Genomic DNA, 23,000 nt, shown 5'->3' on the forward strand with positions numbered 1-23,000 from the left:
GGAAAAACGAAGAGAAGAGATGGAAAAGAAGTAAAACTAATTTATCATGGACGAGAAGAAGGGTGGAGTGGTTGAAACAGGAAAGATGAAGAGGGCAAGTAGGAACAGTGATGTTTTGGTCTTCAAAAAGTAGAAGCAAACTATTCCATAAACTACTACTACTACTACTACTGCTAATAATAATAGAAATAAGGAGGAATGCTAATATATAGAAGCAACTTTGCAGACTATAGTGTATTTTAAGGTTGTTAAAAGTAATTGTCCATTTTAATTTCAGAAATAATGGAGTTATCAGTAGCATTCATCTAGAGAAACTGAGATTTTTATAAGACTTTGTCTCTATTTAGGGCTGCTATAATCAATGTGATGTTAAGAGCAGTGGTTACCATGTGAAATATGTTTATGCTGGACCACGCTTCCTTTTGTGCATTACAATTCCTAGAAGAAATTCCCAAGTTGAACTGGGTTATTGAGATGAGAATTTAAAGGTTCTATATATGTCCATTTCCAGTACAAAAGCAAGTCTGTTCCCCTGAATTTCTAATCTTCTCTTGTTACTGTTACAAAATAAAATTTCTTATATTCCCATGATATATTCAAGCAGCGTATGCTAGATGCTAACTGCAGTTAAAAGATAGCTGCATTTTCCTGTGATTTGGCATACTACACAAGTTAATATGGATGCAAGTGCTCTGTCTGGTAAAGAAATTCCATGAATAAGGAATTGAGAGCAATAATGTAATTTCAAGAGATTGTTGGAACTCTATTCTCAGCTATTGTCATTAGATAAATAACATCCTCAACAAAAAAATCAAACAGAACAGGTATAAATCTATAGATGGAAAATCAACCCTGTTATAATTTTGAGAGCATGTGGAAAGTTTTTGTAGTGAAATCTAGAGAAGTGGAAAACAGAACTCTCAAGAATAAAAACAAGGATTAATCTTTCTACCTGCTAGCAATCCTGCTGAATATACAATGATCAGAATTCCATCTAGTCAAATAGGACCGTCACCATATAGAATGAAAGGCAGATGGTTAGAACATGTCCTGATGAAAGTAAAGTGGCATTACACAACTTGCCATAAACAAGTACAGTAATTTCACGACTGCAAGGTGCACCCTTTTGACTAAAATTTTGGTCCGAACCTGGAATATAATCGCCTTATAATCCAGATGCACTTTATATATGGACAAAGTTTGGAAATTTGCCAACCCGGAAGTGCAAACTGTGAGCTAAGTGGGGAACCGCATGAGCTGTGGCCATGTGGGGGGAGCCAGGAAAAGTGGGAGCCGCGGCCGCTGGGCGGGGGATGCTGGGATCTGCCGCGGCCGCCAGGCGGGGCGACGCTGGGACCCGCCACAGCCGCCAGTCAGGGGAATGCCGGGAGCCGCCATGGCTGCCCGGCCAGGGGAAGAGACGCAGCCGCCGGCCGGGGGGAAGCGATGCAGCCACCGGCCAGGGGGAAACTGGGACACAGCTTGGTCACGCGGTGGGAGCTGGGAGCCGCGAGCCGTGCCAGCTGGCACCAGGGGTGGGCGGGAGTTCCAGGGCCCACAGCACGGGGAGGGCGCCTGGGGCTGCATTTAAAAGCTACATTGATCTGTGAAAAATGTTTGCAAATTGAGCAGCTGCCAGTAATTCCTTACTTTGTTGCACGTGGCGCAGCTCCTCACCGCAAAAATAAAGTGCACCTTATAGTCCAGTGCACCTTATATAATGTACAAAGTTGTGAAATTTGCCGACTCCCGGAGGTGCACTTTATAAGCCGGTGCACCTTATAGACATGAAATTATTGTAGTTAAGTCTTGCTGCAATTTAAGCAAATGTCTACCCTAAGTTGCATGAATGGTCTGAAGACGTGGAGGTTAGCTGTATAGTTAGATTCAGCTGTTTACTCTAGTGCTTTCGGTATCAAAGCCTTAGCAACTAACTTCAATTCGTGTAACCATTTTACAAGTGGAATTTTATCTTGCTTAGGTTTATCTAAACGTGCAGAGTAAATATTTTCAACCCATCTAATTCAGTCCCTAGATAAGAGATCATTGTGTCTTATCATTCATTAATCAAGGTCATTTGCATAATATTGCAAATATCTTCAAGGCTGTTAAGATTCAAGATTGCTCCAAGGAATTTAAACTGTATTCACTGGCAGAGATTACACCTTGATCAGAAATCTTAATAGTTGACTAGAGCAGCTCATTCTCTTGGAAGTTTACCCATTTCATTTTCCATCTCTATTAACAGGAAAGATTTGTTTTTTAATCTGCCTTAATTTTCATTTAGCTTGATTTTGATGATGAAGAGTTTTGACTTGTTCTTTCGTTGAATCTGGTTAGAAACTGATTCTTTTTGATCTCAGTTTTGATCTTCAGTTTACGACTGAAGCCTTTAGGACAAAGCTCATATGTGAAGTGGTTTTCAGACACTGAAGAAAACATTTCTTATAACAGTCATTTTAATTTGAAAATCATGTTGGAATGGAAAATAAAGATATTGCCTGTCAAACTGAAGAATTTTTGTTTTGGCCTATGATTTTTTTTCTTTTGATAGAACTCTTATCTGTGATTTCGTAGAACTCTTATCCGATAACTCAGAAGTGAGCGCTATCTGATAATTCATGAAATCCAAAGATAAGAGGATGTATAAAGGTGCCTTGTGCCACGGCTCAATCACTGATTGAATTTATAGTCTGGTATTTGTGTTGTGAAATGAGTGTGAAATGAGCAGAGTGTATTTTTGTCGATCTGTTTCCTGGAAGTTATTAAATTAATTTAGTGATTACAGTCACACTCTTTCCTAATTATGTAGAACAGCAATTACTGAAAGTGGTGCTGCTTATTTTCACCAGTGGAAATCATCTGAAGTATTTATGTCACCGTCTCACGTTAGTGTTTGGTAGTGTTTATATAGTCTATTGATTTTTTTAATACCAGTCATGGGTCTTGTAGCACTAGCAAAAGGTGGGTAAAGAGTCAGTACTGGACTGGACTCATAATCAGAGCACCTAATCAGATTTTTCCATAGACATACCTGAAGACATCCTGCAACTTGAGAATTGTGTGTTATTACTTTACTTATTATTAGAAAAAGAAATATTTATTAACTGATTTGCTTTAGAAGTTCTACCATAGCTGTGAAAATATATTTATTTCTTGCTCTTTTTGTTCTGCTATTTTTTTCTCCTTGTCTCACATGTCTCTACTGTAAATTACATCTAATTTGTGTAACATTTTTTTGTCCCTTTTAGGTATTGGAATTGGTGTGCTAGTACGAGAATATGGCAAACTCTCTAACTTGGATAAAGTCTACTTTGCATTTCCTGGGGAACTGCTGATGAGAATGCTCAAACTCATCATTCTGCCATTAATCATATCAAGTATGATCACAGGTATGACTGAAAATGTACTGTTAGCTTATAGGATTATCATTGAGGGTTAGCTGTCTTTCAAAAGGAAATAACCCCTAAAAACAACTTGATGGAACTCTATACTGAGAAATACAGATTTCATACCTTTAGATTAAGTTACAGTAATTTCACGATTTTAAGCCGCACCATTTTGACTAAAATTTTGGTGCAAACCCAAAGTGCGGCTTATAATCAGGTGCGGTTTATATATGGACAAAGAACAAAAAGTTGCTGTTTTAGTTTGGAGGACAGGTGTCTGCTGAGAAAGGTAGGAGTTTCTCTTTGAAATGGAGAATGTAAAGCCCCTCCCTCCAAATTATTATAATTTTGAAATCAAGGGGCTTTCAGGCAAAGATATGGGAATTAGGAATAACAGTTATTTACTAGGCAGGTTAAAATAGAAATACAGTACTACAAAGAAACAAACTCCAAACCCTGAAAAAGTCAGAGTCAACCTGACACCCTGTCAGGCAGGGTGTTGGTAGCAGTCCCATTAAATAGTGATTGCAGTCCTCTTGCAGTGACAGATGTGATTCAGTTGAAGCAGTGCTCCTGTAGAAGGTGCAGTTTCCCTCTAAAGGTCCAGTAGTGATGTGGAGAAATCCGGTTTTCCTCTGAAATCCAGTGGAGAAAGGGGCTCCCTTAGTGTCCCCAAACCTCTGTTTTTATCTTGGTAAGAAATGTTGGGCTCCTCGCCCTGGCTGGAGCAACTTTTAATGGGATGCAGTAATTTTATCAGTCACACAGTGGGACTCAATGGGCCATTAGCAGAAAATGACTCATGGAGGAAGGATGGGTTGTGAAAAGATAAAGAACAATGCCCCGTCTCGTTTCAGTGGATGGCCTATTAGCAGAATATCTGCCATTGAGATAAGGATCACTGCCCCCACCCTCAACAGATGGTGACAGAATAGATACCTTTTATCATACTCTGTATTGTAACCCAATACAGTTGCTGACACCCAGACATGCGGCTTATAATCAGGTGCCGCTTATATATGGACAAAGAAATGAAAATTTGCTGACACCCAGAAGTGTGACTTATAATCAGGTGCAGCTTACAATCGTGAAATTTCTGTATATTATGAGAATGAGAAAATATTTGGAAGGATTAGCACTGTTATCTATGCATTATATAGAACTGTGAGCTAATAACTTTGTAAATTATATATTCTTGTATCTTTCTCTCCCTATTTTTGGAAGTGGGTTAAGCAGTTGCAAATTGCAAGCTCAAAGCTGCAACTGCATATTCTGAGGTACAGAGATAATTGTTATAAGTAGTCTCATGATGCCATTTGAAAAGCAAGGGAGAGCTGATCTCATAACCTACTGTCACAAAAAGAGGACATTCCTGACTTATACTTCCTTATACTCAGCAAACTTCCATGAGGTACCTTGCATGAGTTCTGGCATTCAACACTTTTATTTCCCCAAAACTGAAAACTCCTTCGAACCAAGCGAGTTCTGTGTGGCCAGGAAGGGGTAATGGAAGGAAAAGCAAGGCTTCCATCTTCTGGGACAAGCAAGCAAGTTGTTGGATGGAACCCTGCCCTGAATGCTGGAATTTACTAACAGTTCACCCACAGGGAAAACTTTGGAAAGATTTGGTGGAGAAATCCCCAGGCAAAAAGACAGAACTGAATGTCAAGTAGACTTCCCTTAGCAATAACTTTTTTCAAAAAATGGAAAGCCAAGCAATCTTCTCTTCATTCTTTAAGTCTTCGCTGAGGGTGCAAGGATTTAACTGTTTTCTTTCAGCTTCTTGCTGTGAATCAAGACACAGTGGTCACTATACTGTCCCTTTTCATCTCCACAAAACCTCTGTTTTGACAGCATATTAATGTCCAGGTGTTTGTTGATTGGTTAGGTATTAGTGAAAATGCATCAGGCATTTGACTAAAGAAAAGGAGAGAATGTTGTGATCAGAAAATGAAAGCGGAATTTTGATCCTGTTACAAAAATGAATTCAAGAATAGGATATTAAATACAAACTTTTAAGCTCTCCAAAGTTCATAGCCAAAAATACCACTAATTTCACAGCAGCATACCCCAAAATGGGTTTATGACAGAAAGTTCTTAAAGGAAGTTGTGAAGGCCTTTTGAGCATATCTGTAATGTAGGATGAGAGGAATCCCATGTTAAAATTGAAATGGAGAATGTCAAGAGCTGCAAGATCCAGAATGGAAAACTGCCAAATGCAGTGTGAGAAATTATAACACAAAATAGTCAATGGCTGTGTCCAAAGGAATAAAGAGAGGTTAAACAATTGTTGGTGTGTAAAGAAGAGGAGAACCTTAGTCTGTGACAGGACATCCAGGAAAAACTGCCAAGATATGACTTAACACATTTCTTTTTTTGAAGAAGCTTTTATTTGTGAGTGAAGTTGTGCCCATGTCTTCAGAAATAAATTAGGTCATTAGAATAATCATGAAATGAATTATTTATTAAATCTATCCCTGTCCAGCTCTTGCAGGGGAAACAAGAATCATCCTATTAAAAAATATTGTGCTTTCTTAATATATAATGTTCCAGTATGAGTAAACTGCATTTGTAACTACTAACACAAGCTTGGATTTTACAGATTGCAGATTATGGTCAAATACAGAAATGACTGTGTAATTGGATATGCCAAGGTCAGAATCAGAGCATCTCATGGTGAGAATGAGATGCTCTGATTCTGACCTGGGCGTATCCAATTTCAATAGAAAGTAAGGGCATATTTTTTCTACACTTTTATATTATGATTTTAGGCAAGGGAAAGGAAACAAGATAGATAAAAACAGAAGCTGCTTCAGTGGAGTATGTAGGGCTTTGCAAATGAACCGCAAATGTCTGTGCATTATGGTTTTCACTATTCACCCATATCCGTCCTCAGGATGTTGATGAGATATTGCCTCTTTTAAAATAGGTATGTCAGAAATGCACATTTGAACTGAATAAGTAAACTTGTGAATTATTATGACACATACTAGTAATTTTTCTTCTTTTGCACAGTCATACAGAATGATTGAGGTTGGAAGAGATCTCTTGAAACTATCTAATCCAATGTCCATGCAGAGTGTCGTGGTTTGATACTAGCTAAACAAAAGCCACAAAAGTCATTCACCCTTTTCTATTATAGTTGGGCAGAGGAGAGGGAAAAAGAAAATTAACAAAGGGCTCGTGAGTTAGGATGACTGGGAGAAAAATACTCTTAAGGGTTAGTCAGGTTCAAATTTAAAGGTGTGATATAAATTTATTATTACCAGAATCAGAGGAGGATAATGAGAAGTAAAGTAAGCCTTTAAAACACCTTCATCCTTGCTAGCCCTCCTTCCTTCCCAATAGCACAGGAAGTTTTGGACATGGGAATTTTGGTCAGTTCATCACTTCAGATCTTCTGTTCACTCAGGGAGAGGAGTCTTATCTCTGCTATGCTGAGGGGTCCCTCCCACAGGCAAACCAAACAGTCTTCCAAAAACTGTTGTGACGTGGGTCACTTGTCCATGGGGTGCAGTCCTCTAAGGACAGGCTGCTCTAGTTTGAAACCAAGAGCTCTTTATCTCTGGAATGAAGGTCTCTCTCTGTCTCTCAATCTCTGGAAGCAGGAGCTCTATCTCTGGAATGAGGGACTCACTCTCTCAATCTCTGGAAGCAAGAGCTCTTTCTCTATCACTGGAATGAGTGGCTCTCTCTCTCAATCTCTGGAAGCAAGGCTCTTTATCTCTGTAAGCAGGGTCCCTCTCTGTCTCTGGAAGCAAGGGCTCTCTCTATCTCTGGAATCAGGGGCTATCTCTATCTCTGGAAGCAAGGGCTCTCTATCCCAGTCTCCCATGGATTACAGCATCCGCCCACTCTGGCATGAGCACTTTTCCCACAGACTCCCGGTGGATCTCTGCATCCCCCGTGGACTTCCATGCATTAAGGGGGGACACTTTGTTTCACCATATCCTCATCTCTGTTCTGACACTTGCAGCACCTCCTCCCCCTCCTTTTTCCCACTGACCTTGGTGTCACCATGCTGTTTTCCCTCATATGTTCTCACTTCCTCATCTTCTCTGATTAGAAAAAACCTGCTCCTTGTAGTGCCATTATCAGCAAGCTCTACCAATTCAAAATTCCTGCAGGATCCCACAGTGCTGACAGGTTGATCTTGTCTAGGTTCCAAGTTGAGGAATCGCTCGTCATGTTTCACTGCCGGCCAGGTGACCCCAGTGCCATCGCAGGCAGTGGTGGCCGCCGCGGCGCTGGCGCTGTTTAATACCGCTCTTCATGCAGGGTGCTGGGAAGGGGAAGCCACCAGCACCCTCAGCTCTGTCCTTCTGCCTGTAGCGCCACTGGCTGGGGGAGGCCAGGCTGGCGAGGCCTGCAGGCCATGGGCCACATCAAGGTGCCAGTGGCCATGGCTCATTGCCACCACTGGAAAAAGACTGTGCACATGCTGTTTTGATTTTCTTAGATATGTCATCACAGAGGTGTTACCAAGCTCTCTAACTGGACTAGTAGCATGTCCATCCTCAGAGCCATCAGAGATTAGCTCTATCAGACATGGTGGAAGCTTCTAGCAGCTTCTTATAGAAGCTAATTCTGTGCCTCTCCCCGATACCAAAAAATCCAGGCTGTGTGAAATCAACTCACAAGGTCAGCTAAAGCAGAGTCTTCATGTTCAGATTAAATCTCATTGGTTTCTTTAATTTTTCACCACTGTCCCATGTCTTGTTTTGGGCAGCACCACTAAGAACCTGGCTCTATACTCATTTCCATCCATCAGAATTTATACATATGACTAAGGTCACTCTGAGCATTCTTTTCCCAAGACTGAACAGTCCCTGCTCTCCCAGCTGTCCTCATGTGAGAGATGCTCCAAAATCCCTCATCACAGTTGCAACCCTTTGCTGGATTAAGTCCATCCCTTTCTTGTATGGGGAACCCAGAATTAGACCTAGTACTCCAGGTGTAGCCTCACATGAGTTGTGTTTAGAGAGATCTCCTCCTCCACATGATGACAGTGCTTGTCACAGTGTTGTGCGGGAGTCTATTGGCCACCTTTGCTGTGAGATCTTACTGTCTCATGTTCAGCTTGTTGTCTGCCAGGACTCTCAGATTCTTCTCTGCAGAGGTGTTCCAACCAGTCAGCTTCCAGCACATGCTGGTGCTCTGCGTAATTCCTGCCTAAATGTAGAGCTCTGCATTTCTTCTTGTTGAACTCTACAAGATTTCTCTCAGACAAATTCTCCAGCCCATCCAGTTACTTTTGAGTGACTGTATAATTTTGTCCCAATTTTGTCTTGGTGATTCACGCACAAAACTGTTACCTGTAACCAAAATCTAATATTTTGACATGACATAAATTTACAAAAGGCATCAAAACTTCTTAGATGTCTTTGGACTCAGCATCACAGTCTGGTTACAGTTATGTACCAAATGAGCCATTGTAATTGTCTCTGGTGCACACACTTAAACTGCAGCAAAGGCACAATAACATGACAATGTTTTTTTCTCATGGTGAGCTAATTTCATCCCATTAACTTGTAAACTAAAAAGACATTCATTCTGGACCAGCTGGAGCATTGTTGCTACTTTTACTGCAGTAACTTTGAATATATTGTTGCCCCAAGTGTCTACCACTGAGCATGTGAACACATACACAGGTCCAACAGCTGTGATCATCAGTTACAGGCCCTATAGGAGTCTGCATAATACATATATTCCAAGGAGGTAGACATCCTCAGAACACATCTGGTCCCACCAAAGACAGCCAGCCAGCATGCAGATTGTGGTGTTTTTCTTGCACATCTGATGTTTAATCAAGAATGATAAGGTTTCTTTGGAGAAAAATACTTTTGGGTCTTACTCTACAAAAGGTACTGCCAAATGCAGAAATACATGGCCTTGCCACTAACAGTTAAGGCATATAGTGAGCTGTCTTGTTTACAATCACAGCTGAAGACAAATCCTAGATCTTCCATAAATTGTTCATTTCCCTCTTTATTAAGTTCTTTACAGTTGTTTTTGAAAGAGTGAATTTTGCTTTTGATCTGAAAATTCAGTATTTCAAAGAGATCATGTGGTCTAACTTGACTTCAGTAAGGTTTTTAACACTCTCCTGTAACATTTCTACAGAACAATTGGTACAATACAGGTTTGATAATTGCACAGGTATACAAATTGAAATCTCTTGGAATGGGCAGACCCAGAAGGTTGCAATCACCAGCACATGTCTAGCTGGAGATAAGTCAGTAGTGATGTACCTCAGGATTCAATACTGTGGCCAATCCTGTTTAACATTTTATCAATGATAAAATCCATTGATGTTGGAGTTGAGTGCTTCTTCAGCAAGTTCACAGGCCTGTTCAGTATCCAGAAGAGAAGGTAGGGAGACCTTGTTCCAGCTTTCCAACACTTGAAGTGGCCTACAAGAGTGCTGGAGGGGGTCTTTTTTACATAGGCATCTATTTCTAAGAAAGGGATGATGGCTTTAAACTGAAAATAAGTAGGTTTAGATTAGATAGTGAAAAGAAATTCTTTACTGTGAGGTTTGTGAGGCACTGGAACAGTTCAACTCATGACGTTGTTTGTCCCATCCCCAGAAATGTCCAAAGTCATGTTGGATGGAGATCAGAGCAACTTGTCTAGTGAAAGGTGCCCCTGTCCTTAGCAGATGCGTTGGAACTAGAGGATCTTTAAGGTCCCTTTCAACCCAAACCATTCTATGGTACAAAATATGTCACCTAGACATTTTTGAAAATACAGTCTATGGTATTCTTTTTTAGGATTATAGTGTCTTAAAAAGTAACATCAAATCCTGAAAATAATCAGCTTATGCTTTAGAGATGGGGAGCTGTGCACAAATGCATGTACCATGACCAGATCCCAATCCATCTGCTCATAATGATGTAAATCAAGCTGCAGCAAAGAGAGTGGAGGTTGGAATTAGTCCTCGAGATTTCAGGATTTTCTGCAAAACTTGAAGTATTAGTAATTTTAATTTTAATTTGTTGGAATAAATTCCATCTTAATGGAAAAACCCTTACTGATTTCCTCAGTTAAATCAGGAACATGCTTCTTCTTTCTCCTTGGAGCTCTAATTAGAGCAGAAAAACCCTCATCTCTATTTTCAGATTCAAAAGGCAAAATTCTCCCTCTGGTCAAATGGAGGGCTTTGTAGAATGTGTTTTTCATTCACAAACCCAGCTTTTCGGAGTGTAAGAGAGGAAAAGCATTGTTTGCGTACTTACTTAGTGTACAAGTTGCAGTTTGTGGAATTTTTCCACTGCCTGGAAGAAAACTGACATAAGCACTAAGCATGCATTTGTTTTGAAAGTTTTGGTTAGTAGGACCTTGCTTTGGGGTGGAATAGTCTGAGTAGAACTCTGCCTTAGAGCCAAATTTTAATTGTTCTCTTCTTCTCAAAATCAGTTTAATGGATTCAGACCTAAACTTATTGACTCTGACCCAAAAGTCTACCCCTGATAATTCAGTTCAAAATATAGAGCTCTTTTGTCGACCCATGAGATTTCTATACCTCAGATTAGTTAATAGCACATTAATGCATTATTTGTGTCAATAAACCATTTTTATTTTTTATGTCCTGCTGTAGAGACATGGGAAAATTGAAAATTAAAATCAAAAGCCTAGAATGTTACTCAAGATCATGCTATACCATCAGAACTACAGCTGTATTGAGTGTAACACTTCACACCCCAAATCCACTTTTTTGGAAGTAATGCTCTAAAAGAAGAAATATTAGATAAATAGAAAAGTTATGTTATGTTTATATTTAGGAAGAAAGAATTTAGAGTACAGTAATTTCACTAATACAAGCCGCACCAATTTGACTAAGATTTTGCTCCTAAACCGGAAATACGGCTAATAATCAGGAGCGGCTAATATGTGAATAATTTTCTGACATTTACAACCTCAGAAGTGCCAGCCAGAGTGCCGACCCGAGCAGCTGCAAAGTCGGCATTTTGCGATTGTTACAAATCGCTACTCTGTTGCACCGCGGGTGGAGCCTGGCTGCCTGCAGGCAGCACGGGGCTGGGGAGAGAGGAGGGAGAAGTCTTTCCTTCCCTCCTCTGCCACAGCGTGGGGAAGAGACGGGGGGGGCCCTGCGCCGCCCCTGCCGCGGCCCGGGGAGGAGAGGGGGGACCCGGGCCGCCCCTGCCGTGGCCCGGGGAGGAGGGGAGGGACTCGGGCTGCCCCTGCCGCGGCCCGGGGAGGAGGGGAGGGACCTGGGCCACCACTGCCGTGGCTCTGGGAGGTGGCGGGGCACCTGCGCCACCATTGCCGTGGCCCCGGGAGGAGCGGGGGGACCCGGGCCGCCCCTGCCACTGCTCTGGGAGGCGGCGGGGGGCTCCGTCCCTGCCTGCCACCACAGGGCAGTGCCGGGCCGTGGTGACTGATCCCAGTGGCCCCGCCGAGCGGCAGCGTTGGGCTGGGCTACCTGGCCCCGTCAGCAGCCCCTAGCGGGCCGAGCCTGCACAGCCCAAGCCGAGCCAGTAAACCCCGCCCTGCCACCGTTCTGTTACTATTTGGCAACTTTGTTGCACGCGGGTCCTCGCTGCGAACGACAGAGCGGCTTATACTCGGGTGCGGCTTATTTATGGACAAAAACCGAAATATTTGCCAACACCCAGAGATGCGGCTTATACTCAGTGCGGCTTGTATTCGTGAATTTACTGTAATCTCTTACATGCTTCGTAGGAGTTTTGAGACTTGAATCAAATAATTTTGAGAGTACTTATAACATATAAAATATCTTTGAAAGTCTTGGAAATTCACAACTCTAATTTCATTCTGAGAACAAAAATTCCCTGGAGTTGTGCAGTGTATTTCATCAAGGGTGCATACTGAGCAGATCAGTCCTAATCACTTCTAGCTTTCTTTTCACAGAGTGAGATTCACACAGTATGCAATGTCAGGCAATGTTTGCAAATCTGTTTTCTGTCAGGATTCGAGCAGAACTTAGGCTGGAGACAAGTGTCAAGTTTCCTGAACAGTTTTTCCCTTGTACTTGAAAAAGCTAAGGAAACTTACATGCCCAGTCTGAAGCTTACCAATCCATATAAAGTGTCTGGCCTTACTTTCTGCATCTAAGTTCCTTGTTACTAGCAAGTGTCAAGAGATCTGGATCTTAACACAATATCCTCAGACATCCAGATACTATGAGAACACCAGGGGTTCTGCTTCCTATCTCTCTTCAGTCAGTCCTTCTCAGATGGGGTTACGTCATGCTGCCTGCCACATTGATTTTCAGACTATAAGCCAAGGATCTTGATGTAGAGGTCTTTCTTCTTCAGGGCTAGAATGCATTCTGTCAAAAAATTCACATCACATATGTGATAAATGACCTTTCTTTGATGATGTTTCCAGAGTTACCATAAATGCCAAAATTTTAGCTTTGTGTTAAAAGATGTGACACATAGCACAGCAGGTCCATGTCTCAGATCTCAGTATTAATGATGTGATTTTATCAGCTATTCATCTGTTTCAAGTTCTGCAATAATCTCTCCCTCATTTCTTATCTTTTCTCCCTGACAAAATGTTAATAAAGCTTTTTCTTAGGTTTCTGACCTTCCCTGCACTTTTAGCCTTCACAGACAACTTCAAAGAAACTAGAACAGATGCATAGGAGTTTCCTGCATTGTGAATTTGTGCAGGCTCAGCTATGGAGAACACCAAAATTTCTTCAAGCAATTGATGAGGCGTTTGGAGGTATACTTGGCATACCTCAAGAACAGTGGAAAAAAACACAGTATCAGTTAGCTCTCTCAAGGCAGTTTTATGTGAGCTATTAATACATCAGCTGTGGGGCTGGGAAAACTATGAAGCTTCCATTACTATAGAAATGAACTCTTGCTTTACTCCAGGGTCTGCTTTAACTGCAGTTTGAAGCATCATGCCCATTCCAGTTTTCTCAGTGCCAAATACACACTCTTTCTTGCACTTACTACTAATAGTACAAAGGTAACAATTCCACCACAAATGTGGCTTGTTTTGACAACTGTTTGAGTGAAATATATGACTTGAAAAACATCTCAGTGAATTACCAAGGCCATGTGACTTTTCCCGTTTGCAGGGTCTGCTATTTTCCCTGCGTAAAGTTTATGTTAGATTGTGACTGATGAATGGATGTTTGACTAGGTTATTTATCCTTTTCAATTGATCAAAATTAAAGTGTGAGTTGACTACCTTGGATCTGTGTTGGATCTGTGTCTGGGAAGATACTAGTTTGTTTCATCACAGTGCCAAAGGATTTAGAGCATGAAAACGAAATACAGAAAATGGGAAACAATAGATCTGGAATGAATAAGAAAAAAAAATTTTGAATGAATAAGATTGTTCCTATTTCTCATGTTTATTTTTGAAAATCAGAACAGTTCAGAATTTTAAAAAATACTTATTTATTGGTTTTGCCTACTTTATTTGTAATTTAAGTTAGAATACTCTAAGACTGTGGTGATGCCCAGGAATAGATCTGCTAGTTCCATTTTATATATACATTGTATGTACATTGCTGTATTGTAAAGGAGTACAGATAAGGAGGACAAATCTGGTTTTTTCCCTATAATGCAGGGCATCCAGATACATTTATTGTCTGGTATCATCATTCCTGGGATGGCAGCTGCCTCAGCAGTTTCCACTTCTACAAGTCCAAGAAGCACAGCTATTGGGAGATGGTCCATTACTGAGGCATCCTTAACAGGCTCTGTGCATCACCAGCAAAGTCCTTGGGAAATTACTGGTCTAGCTTAACCTACTCAGGGACTGTCTTCTGAACTACCTGCATGTTCTTTGTATGCTTTGCTGTTTCTTAAGCCAAGAGAACTTCCCAAGAAAATCAGATCCATTTGATAGTATGTGTAAATTAGTTTTCTGGGCTCAGGAGACTCACCTCTTCCCTCTTTGTCATTAATTGTGTGAAGGTCAGAAAATGTTACAGTACTGTTAATGAGTTTTGCCTTCAGTTGTACTGAGGAATGCTAGAAGTTCTGTCCCTGCTGTCCATGTGCAGTCATTGAGGCAGGCAGGATAGCAAAGTCATGGGTTATTAATGGACAAGACTTTGTGCCCATCTTCTTCAGATTACTTATATCATTGTCATCTACTCCTTTCCCATCAATATCAGTTGACCTTATACAACTGAGACAGCCCCTACATTATGTAAGTTTTTAAATTATAGCAATAAAACTTGGAAGTGCACTTCTGGTTCATGGAGCATGATTACCACCAACTCTCAAGGACAAAGAGCTCCAGCACAATGGCCATTTTTTGGCATGAGCTGTCACTGACTGCCTCCTGTCCTGGCCATATCACTGTGGGCACTGCTGGTGGCACCACTGTGGATGGATCTAAAGTCAATTGGTGTCTTCTGCTGTTCTTTTGTGGAGCTGAGGACATAAACAACTGTTCCACTAGTAAACCAGATTGCAGTCACCTTTCTCACTCAAATTCCCTGTGAGTAGATATCACAATTCATTAAAAATGCAGTGTCATGTTAAACGGCTTATTTTAAACCTTGTATACCTATACATTTTGCCACCAGTAATTTTGAGGGAATTCAAGTACTTTCAATACTACAGGTTTTCTGAATACACTCCATACATGTATCACCAGCAACAGTGCAGGGACTACATTTCTCCTACATCCTTGAACTGAACCTGATTTCTGTAACACATCTTCTTAGCCTGTCCATCTTGGCAGATAGGTGTGTCATCTTCCTTCCTTTTAAGTTTTTCTTATATTCCAACCAAGTAACATCATCTCTCCTGAAAAGGCATTAACTTCAAATTATGTTACCTCTAAGAGTTTTCTAGAGAAAAAATTAAAATGTACCTTCTTCCTCTGCATGTGTCCAATAAGCTCTGTAAGGAAAGATCATAATACAATGATTGTGCCAACTGCCAAGAAGACAGCACAATAGCCCCTTAGCAAACTGATATCCAAGCTCAGAAGTTTTTCTTTAAATCTTATCTGAAATTCCCTTTGGTTTAGAATTATTTTAACCCTTTAATTGCTATACACTGTTCATCTTCCATTCCACCCTATCTGGCATTTAGAATTTACTTTTTCAACCCCATCGTAAATGATCCAAGACATCTTTTAGTATTTGGACTGTTGTAACCATTGTTGCATTCCACACTTTTGTCTGTTTGTTGGGGTTTTGCTTTCAAATAATCCTTTTTCAATGCCTTTCCAAAGTTAAGAGATCAATATTTGATATGCTAATCCATGTCTAATTAGATCATGTAATTAGAGACTGAGAATTTTATGACTTAAATTTTTTGGTCATATTTAAATAGCATGAACAGATGCTCAGGCATTATCTGCATGCATCTATCTCTCTTTTCCACTCTCTCCCTCACACTGCCCCCTGTCATGTGTTAGTTTTTTTATTTCATTTGTAAGACATTCTTCTGTTGCATTTACACAACATACTAGTGGAACAATCACTTGTTCCAAAGAAGAGCAATTAATGAAATTTCTGTCAAGTCTGTTGGAAAGGTAATTGCTACAAGCTGCCATAGAAATCCTTTTCCTTTACAGTAAATAACAATGACATTTGAATAGATGGGATGACTGCTCTTACAGGAGAATTGACAGAACAGGCACGAAAAACTTCTAGTAAAAACACTAAAGATCATGAAAAATCTCATGTGAAGACTGCATATCACTGTGTGTTTGGGACTTCCATTTGCCATAGATGTTTCATTACCTGACCTTCTCGGCCAACATCTGACTTGGAACTGACCTCCTAATGAGACTTAGCTAAAGAGGTCATTGAGTTAGCTGAGGAAAGACTAGCTGCAGAAGATTATTCCAAGCCCCATGACACAGTAAACATGAGGAGAAAAAAAAATTACAAGATGCATATCAGGTGAAAGATGTTTGAGAATGATCTACAGGCAATAGTAATCTGAGTCCTGAGGCCTTTTACATAAGATCATGCTGTCTAAAGTGCTGCATGTGGGTGGTATTTCAGCAGAGAGTTGTGAATTACTTGATTTGTACTGATAGTCTTGTTCATATACAAGGAGTGTGGTATTGCATTTCCCAGAAGAGTTCCACAGAGCATCAGGAAAAAAAAGGAAAAGATTCACCATTCAGCTTTTGGAAGAAGCAGCAGAAATTGCCACTGAATCTAGTTTGGAAACAGAAATTTCAGGGACAATATGAAGAAAATTGCCTTTCAGGAGATTAATGACAACCAGGGCAAACTTGTACTACAAAATCATGCAAATAAAAGGGCAAAATGGGAGAGAAAGGGCTCAGAGTCAGAAATGGGAGGAGGGAAAAATCTTAGATGACTCAAAAATGTCTTCAGTAAAGCATAGGCTCTGAATTCACCACAGTGAATTCCCTCACTGCACTTATTTTCTGAATCGTATATAGAAGACTTTTCTATTCAAAAAGTGAGCACAGATTAAGGTCAAAATTAAATACTGGGCCAAGAACAAAAGAACAGAGGACAATTTGCTTTGGAATCCTTTCTTTTCAAAAGCCCTGAGAAGAACATTCTTCTGAATTGATGTTTGAACTGTCCTGAGTTTATAGGACAGGAGAAAGGACCTTTCCTTGGAGTGCAAAGGAAATTTTTGTATTTGTGTCTATAACCCAACTATTAAATAATGACAACAGTGACACGGAAATCTACTCTTACTTGTGTGGGATGCCTGCCTTTCTTAGCAGTAGCTAATTAGAGTTGATGTACCTCATGGAACAAGAATGCAAATTGGGATTCTCATAGATACATAGAGGAATAAGAAAATAAGCAATAAGCTTGCTACCCACTGCTTGTGTAAGCAATAACACTAGTTTCTTAACACTAGAGTTAGAATTTTGTGTTCAGTCCTCAGATAAAAAGCATGCCTGTCTTCTGAAGGTACAGGCCAAATATTGTTTTAGTATTGGTAGTGTTTCCCATTGCAAGTAGAAGAAAAGTATGGCAACTAATTCAAAATTTTCACTTGCATCTAAGAAAGATTGTTTTTATGGCCTGATCACCAGCTCTATTGTGACCAGTGGATTAAAAGAGAGCTCTCAGTATTAGGTAAATGACATTTCAAAGCCAATTCAGAACAGAGGTCATATCACAGTCAGATGCAGCTGAAATTTTGATACTGCTCATGTCTTAAATTAGAAATAATCCCAGCTCCATCTTTAATGCCAAGAAACTTCATGCATTTCAGGCAGCCATTTGTCAAAGCCAGATTGTCAGCACTGTTTTGGGGGTTTTTCCCCTAGTATTTTTTAAAGAATAAATACTGCCTTTTTGCAACAACACATAACATAGTTCACCCCAGCAATAAAATAACATTGCTTCTTTTATATAAGACATTTTGGTCCCCTTATAAGGATTGCCCATTGAATTTCTCTATATCCATTTTAAAAGTCACCTATGGTTTTCTATTTTTATATTTCTTATGCAACATTCTGTAAAAAATTTTTGCTCTCCTGGATGTTCACCAATCATGTAATTTCTATGATGTAGTGACTGCATATTGCAACCGGAAGAGTCAAAATGGACATAAATAAATAAAGTGTGAACACCTGGGAGAAGCTGAGAATTATTTTGTGATTTATCTAGTGACCACAGAAATTCCTCAATTAATCAATAAGGCTGGCGGAGCAGTTTCAGAACTGTGTTTTGCCCTTTTTTTGCTTTTTGCCACGATCAGCATCGTGGTCATAGCTGAGAAGGTCTAAAAGCCATACAGTTCTATTCTTCAGGAATATATTTGTTACAATTGGGAATTAGATATCAGAACTCTGAGAGAATATGGTATACTGTTGATGTGCACCATACTTGAGTTGTTTTTCATCAGGATTTAATTAGCTACTAAAACCCTTTTCACTCCTGGATGTCACAGGATCACAGCACTGTTCTCACAAGAGCATAGTGAACAACTCTGGAATTACAGTGCTATACCTCAAGCCAAAGCCATTTCGCCATTTGTACATATGCATTTTTACAGTGAACAGTTCTAAAGTGAACACCTTTTATGTTCAATGGCTACTGGTAAAAAATTCTGGAGCACCATGTTTCATACTGAAGCATAGTTTTGTTTAAATCAAGTTACTCCCTTAGGTAGCTTTATCTAGTAGTATTTCAGGGAAGTAGTTTTAAATATGTACAATTTTTAAAAATTGCTGTAGTGCAGCATTTCACTTTTGTTTTATTCTTTTGCAAGTGTATGTGATGCAAAATAGAGAAAACTGGGCAAAACCAAAGAAGATTACTAAGAGCTTCAAGCTGGACACTGTAACATAGAAAGCATGGGAGGTGAATTGCAGAAGACTAGACAATTGATTCCAAAATTTGATCTCAGTTCTGTTCTGCAAAAATGATATGGGCAGAGAGGTAGATAGATTAACAGATTTTAACATCATTTGGTGTCTTTCATGATGATCTCACTTAAGCCTCTTTGCATCATAGCTGGAGAATTGCATTTTGTGCTTCAGTGGCTACAGCTGAATTAGGAAATATTTTATAGGAAAATTTAAGGGGCTAATCAGAAATACTACAGTTTTGAAATGCTCAGGGGTGGAAGAGAATCCATCATGCCTGTTCACACTCTATACAGTAAATTATATTACCAGTTTGTCTGTTCAAATATATTTAAACTTGTGGATAGATAGAAGGAAGAAAGAACAAATAAATTAGTTGGAAAAGTTTAGTGGTAATCCCAAGTAGATAACCAAATCTAATTACACTACTTTTGTGATCTAATTTTGAGTGACACTGTAGGCATTCCTTTTGGAGCAGCCTATTTGCCATCCTAGTTTGAGAAGTTAGTTTTCTTCTGAACTGAAATCATGTTGTGTAGTTTAGTACTACTAATGTTGTAGTTAGTAGTTGTGTTAGTGCTTTGTTCAACACATCTTCCATTAACCCTTTCAGTTATGTCCAAAAAACTGTAAACTGTAATTTTCAGTTATCTTGAGAAAAAGGCTAGTAGCTATCAATTACATTGTCAATTGCTCAGTCATGACAGTAGAACATATCTGGATAGAAGTCTATTACTTTGTATGGTATTTTCTTATGTGTAACAAGCTAACCTGAAAAAAAAAGGAGCTTAGCAGTATGTATCACCCAGTACAAACCTGTGTCTGTGGCACTTGTAGTGAATGCTATTTCAGTCTCCATATGGAAGCATCCTTCTGAATCCAGGTTTTAAAGTACAGCAGCTTTCAAAAAAAATGCAAACCCCATACTTACCATTCTCAGACCATACTTGCACTTATTCAGCCTTGTCTGTCTGAATGATTTCTGTGGTTTTACGATTACCAGGAAAACAGCACCAACATAACAATGGAAGGACAGGCTGGATCCTAGCAAGCTTGCTCACTTACAGAATCATTATCCAGTTTAAAAATGCAGGGGCAAAGTTTACGCTTTATTATACCTCTGTAACTCTACTGAGCATAACAGTTTGCAAAGGGATTTCAGAAGAATGCATGTCACAGGAATCTCCTGTCATACTAACTGTAGAATCTTTATAACCAACTACTCCAGGGAAATTACCTTGCATGATTATTAGGCTCTTGAATAAGTCAACAAGACTGTCAGGCAAAAAACCTCAAAAATTATGAAGGCACAAATTTTAGAATAAAATTCCATTATTTCCAAGTTTATGAACTTTTCATTAAAAAGTATGAAATGGTGGCAATACCTGTTTGCTCTCTTTTTTTAAAAAAAATTATGTTAATTAGTCCAAGTGAATTTATCAGGTGCAAAAGCTTCAATATTGACAGCCTTTGAAAACAGGCCTCTCCACAGGAAGCATTATTTATTACTATTGGTGTGAATTGACACAATCAGGTAACCAAGGGAACCGTCAAGCAACAGCTGAAATGCAAAGAATAGATTTATTTCATGACTTCATCAGCAATGCCAGGTGGCAGAGACACATGGAGACAGATGCTCTGTTAGGCTTAGCTCATCCTAGCCGCCAGCACTAGGGAAGTGCTCATGGCCTGCCTCGCTATAACAGAAGGCTTCCTGCATTTCTGTGAGAGTGTTATCTCTCCGTAGGAATTCCACTTCTCAAAACAGGCACAGGATGAACCACACTAGGCATAATAAATGGAGTTTTCCCACACTGACATTTTTAGCATTCCCAACTGCAAGGTCACTTTGGTACAAATTATTCCCTCCTCCTCCCCAGATCTTCCAGTTTTAACTGTTTCCTCTGAAAACTATCCATTCTCAGGAGTTCTTGCTGCCATGATTTCCACAGCAGTTGAAAAGTCCTCTTTTCCACCTCTTTTTTCTCCCAGCTCCCAAGGTGAGAAATAGAAATCATGGCTCAGATTCTGTGTCCATTCTGTAATTTGTGCCTCAAACAATATCCTTACTGCTGACAGCTTCCTGTAATAGCTTGGTATTTTTTTCTCTGCATTAATCTGTATTCCGTTGCCATATGAATAGTTCATTAATTATCCTTATTTGTTCTACAAGTGAGAGAATCTTTGCAATATGATTTCTGTATATATGTGTAGTTCTTCTGTACTCAATCTGATGTTACACTATCCCATGGAAGACCACATGATAATCAGATTATGAAATAAAATAACCTTCGTTCTCCCCTCTGAGTATTTTTTGCATTTTGAGTAACAATTAACAGAACTAGTAAGACAGTACTCTAGGCACAAGTCAGTGCTGTTAATATACCTTCTGAATGAGACACCAACACATGGTTAAACTGTGCTTGCTAAGATCCTTTTTGAGCTCAAAGATCAGTAAGTTACATGTATGTCAGATCTCTTGCTTTTTCTTCCTTCACTTTTGAAACCATTTTTTCCCTACCAAATCACATTTCTCTGGGGCTGAATATCCTCCTGGTGGTTTTGCTTTTGTATGCAAAGGAATCTAGCCAGTCTTTGATAATCTGACTCAATAAACATACAAATACAAATGGATTGCAAACGTGTAATAAAGAGATAGCAGTGAATTATTAACTAATGTTACAAACAGACACGTTTTGGAGTCACAATGCTCATTTTGCTGTAGTTACTGATTTTACACATACAACTTCCATAAACCTTTAAAACAATTAAGAAATACTTCACAAGAAGCTTCATCTAATATTGTTGCCAAAGCTAAGTTGACCTGAATATAATACCTGTCTCAGCACTTTCCCAACCTTCATTAGTAAATCTACTCTGTTCTTGACTATGACATATACAGTTGGAGAAGTGTAAAACACCCAAACTTCAGAAAAAGCTTTAGTCAAAAATTTAAAAACAGTAAACCTGTTAATGAAAACCAACTGACCAGAAATGATCCTTACTTGTCTGATGTGCCTTTGAGCAACCTGGGGTAACAGACCAGAGCAACTCCATTCACATATCTTTTAACTTTAAAGCCAGAATGTTACAGATCTGGAAAAAGTGAAGCTATTAGTTAAGTGAATAAGGAAATAAATTGTGACATACTCTTATAGACCAAAGAAGTTTCATTCATCACAAACATCAGTGAATCAAGAAAGCTCAACTGTCTTTCTCCTAGAAAAAGGGGGGGAAAAGAAAAAGGAAAACGGATTTTTGCAAAGAAGCAGAACAAATATGTTGGTCAGCTACAGATCCTTTTCAGAAGCACAAGTGTGTAAGTATTTAGAAACATCTTGAATAAAGAAAAAATTCCTGCATAGAAATAAGAGACAATAATTACTTCTATGTACAAAAATGACAACATTCTTATAAGAAAGGTTTTTACTGATTTTTTTTGTCACTGTTTTTTGCAGGCGTTGCTGCTTTGGATTCCAGCGTTTCTGGGAAGATTGGTTTGCGAGCAGTTGTGTACTATTTCTGCACTACAGTCATTGCTGTAATACTAGGTACTCTGTGATTCTGTAACTTTTTAAACCATCAGCATTGCCTAATTACAAATGTACTGCACTTTGACTTTACTAATTTCCCAAGACAGGATATGGAGATGAGATGGGGCATCATACTAGACAACCTGACATTACGTGTAGTCAGATACAGAGAGAAGCTAGTCCTGCTGTCCAATGTGAAGCCACAGGCAATTTCGCCATATATTTCAGCTCCAGGAAGTTGTCTGCTGAGGTAAAAAGTGACCAGCAGTGAAAAAGATGAGTGAATGTCAAAGGCCAACCTTAAATACAAAGTGAATTTCCTCAATAGCAAACCTGATAGCTTGTTCCTGATTTTCAGACTTGAGAATATGTAGTGTGTCACACCTGAAAGAATGACAGAAAATACTGGTTCCGTTGTCATCTTGTTTCTTTCCTTAAAGGCTTTTTCCCTCCTCTGTCACAGCCTAGCTCCAACCCTACGTCTCTGAAATTCACATCTCCTCTTACAGGAGGTTCATTCCTGACAAGCAGCATTCCTGACATGCTCTGTATTTGCTTAAAGAAACATCCTCAGCCAGCCTTCTTACATAAGAAAAAAATAAAACAATCTATCTCATATGTGTAGGAAATGTCTGTGAATACGTAAGAAGGAATATTATTAAAGACTGACGTTAGTATCTAACTTTGAAATGGTCCCAATTCTGGTGAGGTGTTAACCCAGACAATCTCCGCAGGTCCTTGCTATCTTAAGTTGTTCCATGATGTTGTGACATTACTTGTTTCATAC

General features: G+C 39.5%; 1 protein-coding gene across 3 annotated transcripts in view; it reads left to right on the forward strand.

Moving 5' to 3' along the window:
• The window catches only part of SLC1A1 (solute carrier family 1 member 1), a 54,637-nt gene that overhangs the window by 11,453 nt on the left and 20,184 nt on the right, over positions 1 to 23,000 (forward strand). For all 3 annotated transcript variants that reach the window (XM_033085899.1, XM_033085897.2, XM_033085898.1), the window contains exons 2-3: positions 3,252 to 3,392; positions 22,139 to 22,231. In XM_033085899.1, coding sequence (XP_032941790.1) covers positions 3,338 to 3,392; positions 22,139 to 22,231 — 148 coding nt within the window. In that variant the 5' untranslated portion in view covers positions 3,252 to 3,337. The remainder of the gene's footprint in view (positions 1 to 3,251; positions 3,393 to 22,138; positions 22,232 to 23,000) is intronic.

Source organism: Catharus ustulatus, chromosome Z (genome assembly GCF_009819885.2).
Source record: "Catharus ustulatus isolate bCatUst1 chromosome Z, bCatUst1.pri.v2, whole genome shotgun sequence".
NCBI lineage: Eukaryota > Metazoa > Chordata > Aves > Passeriformes > Turdidae > Catharus > Catharus ustulatus.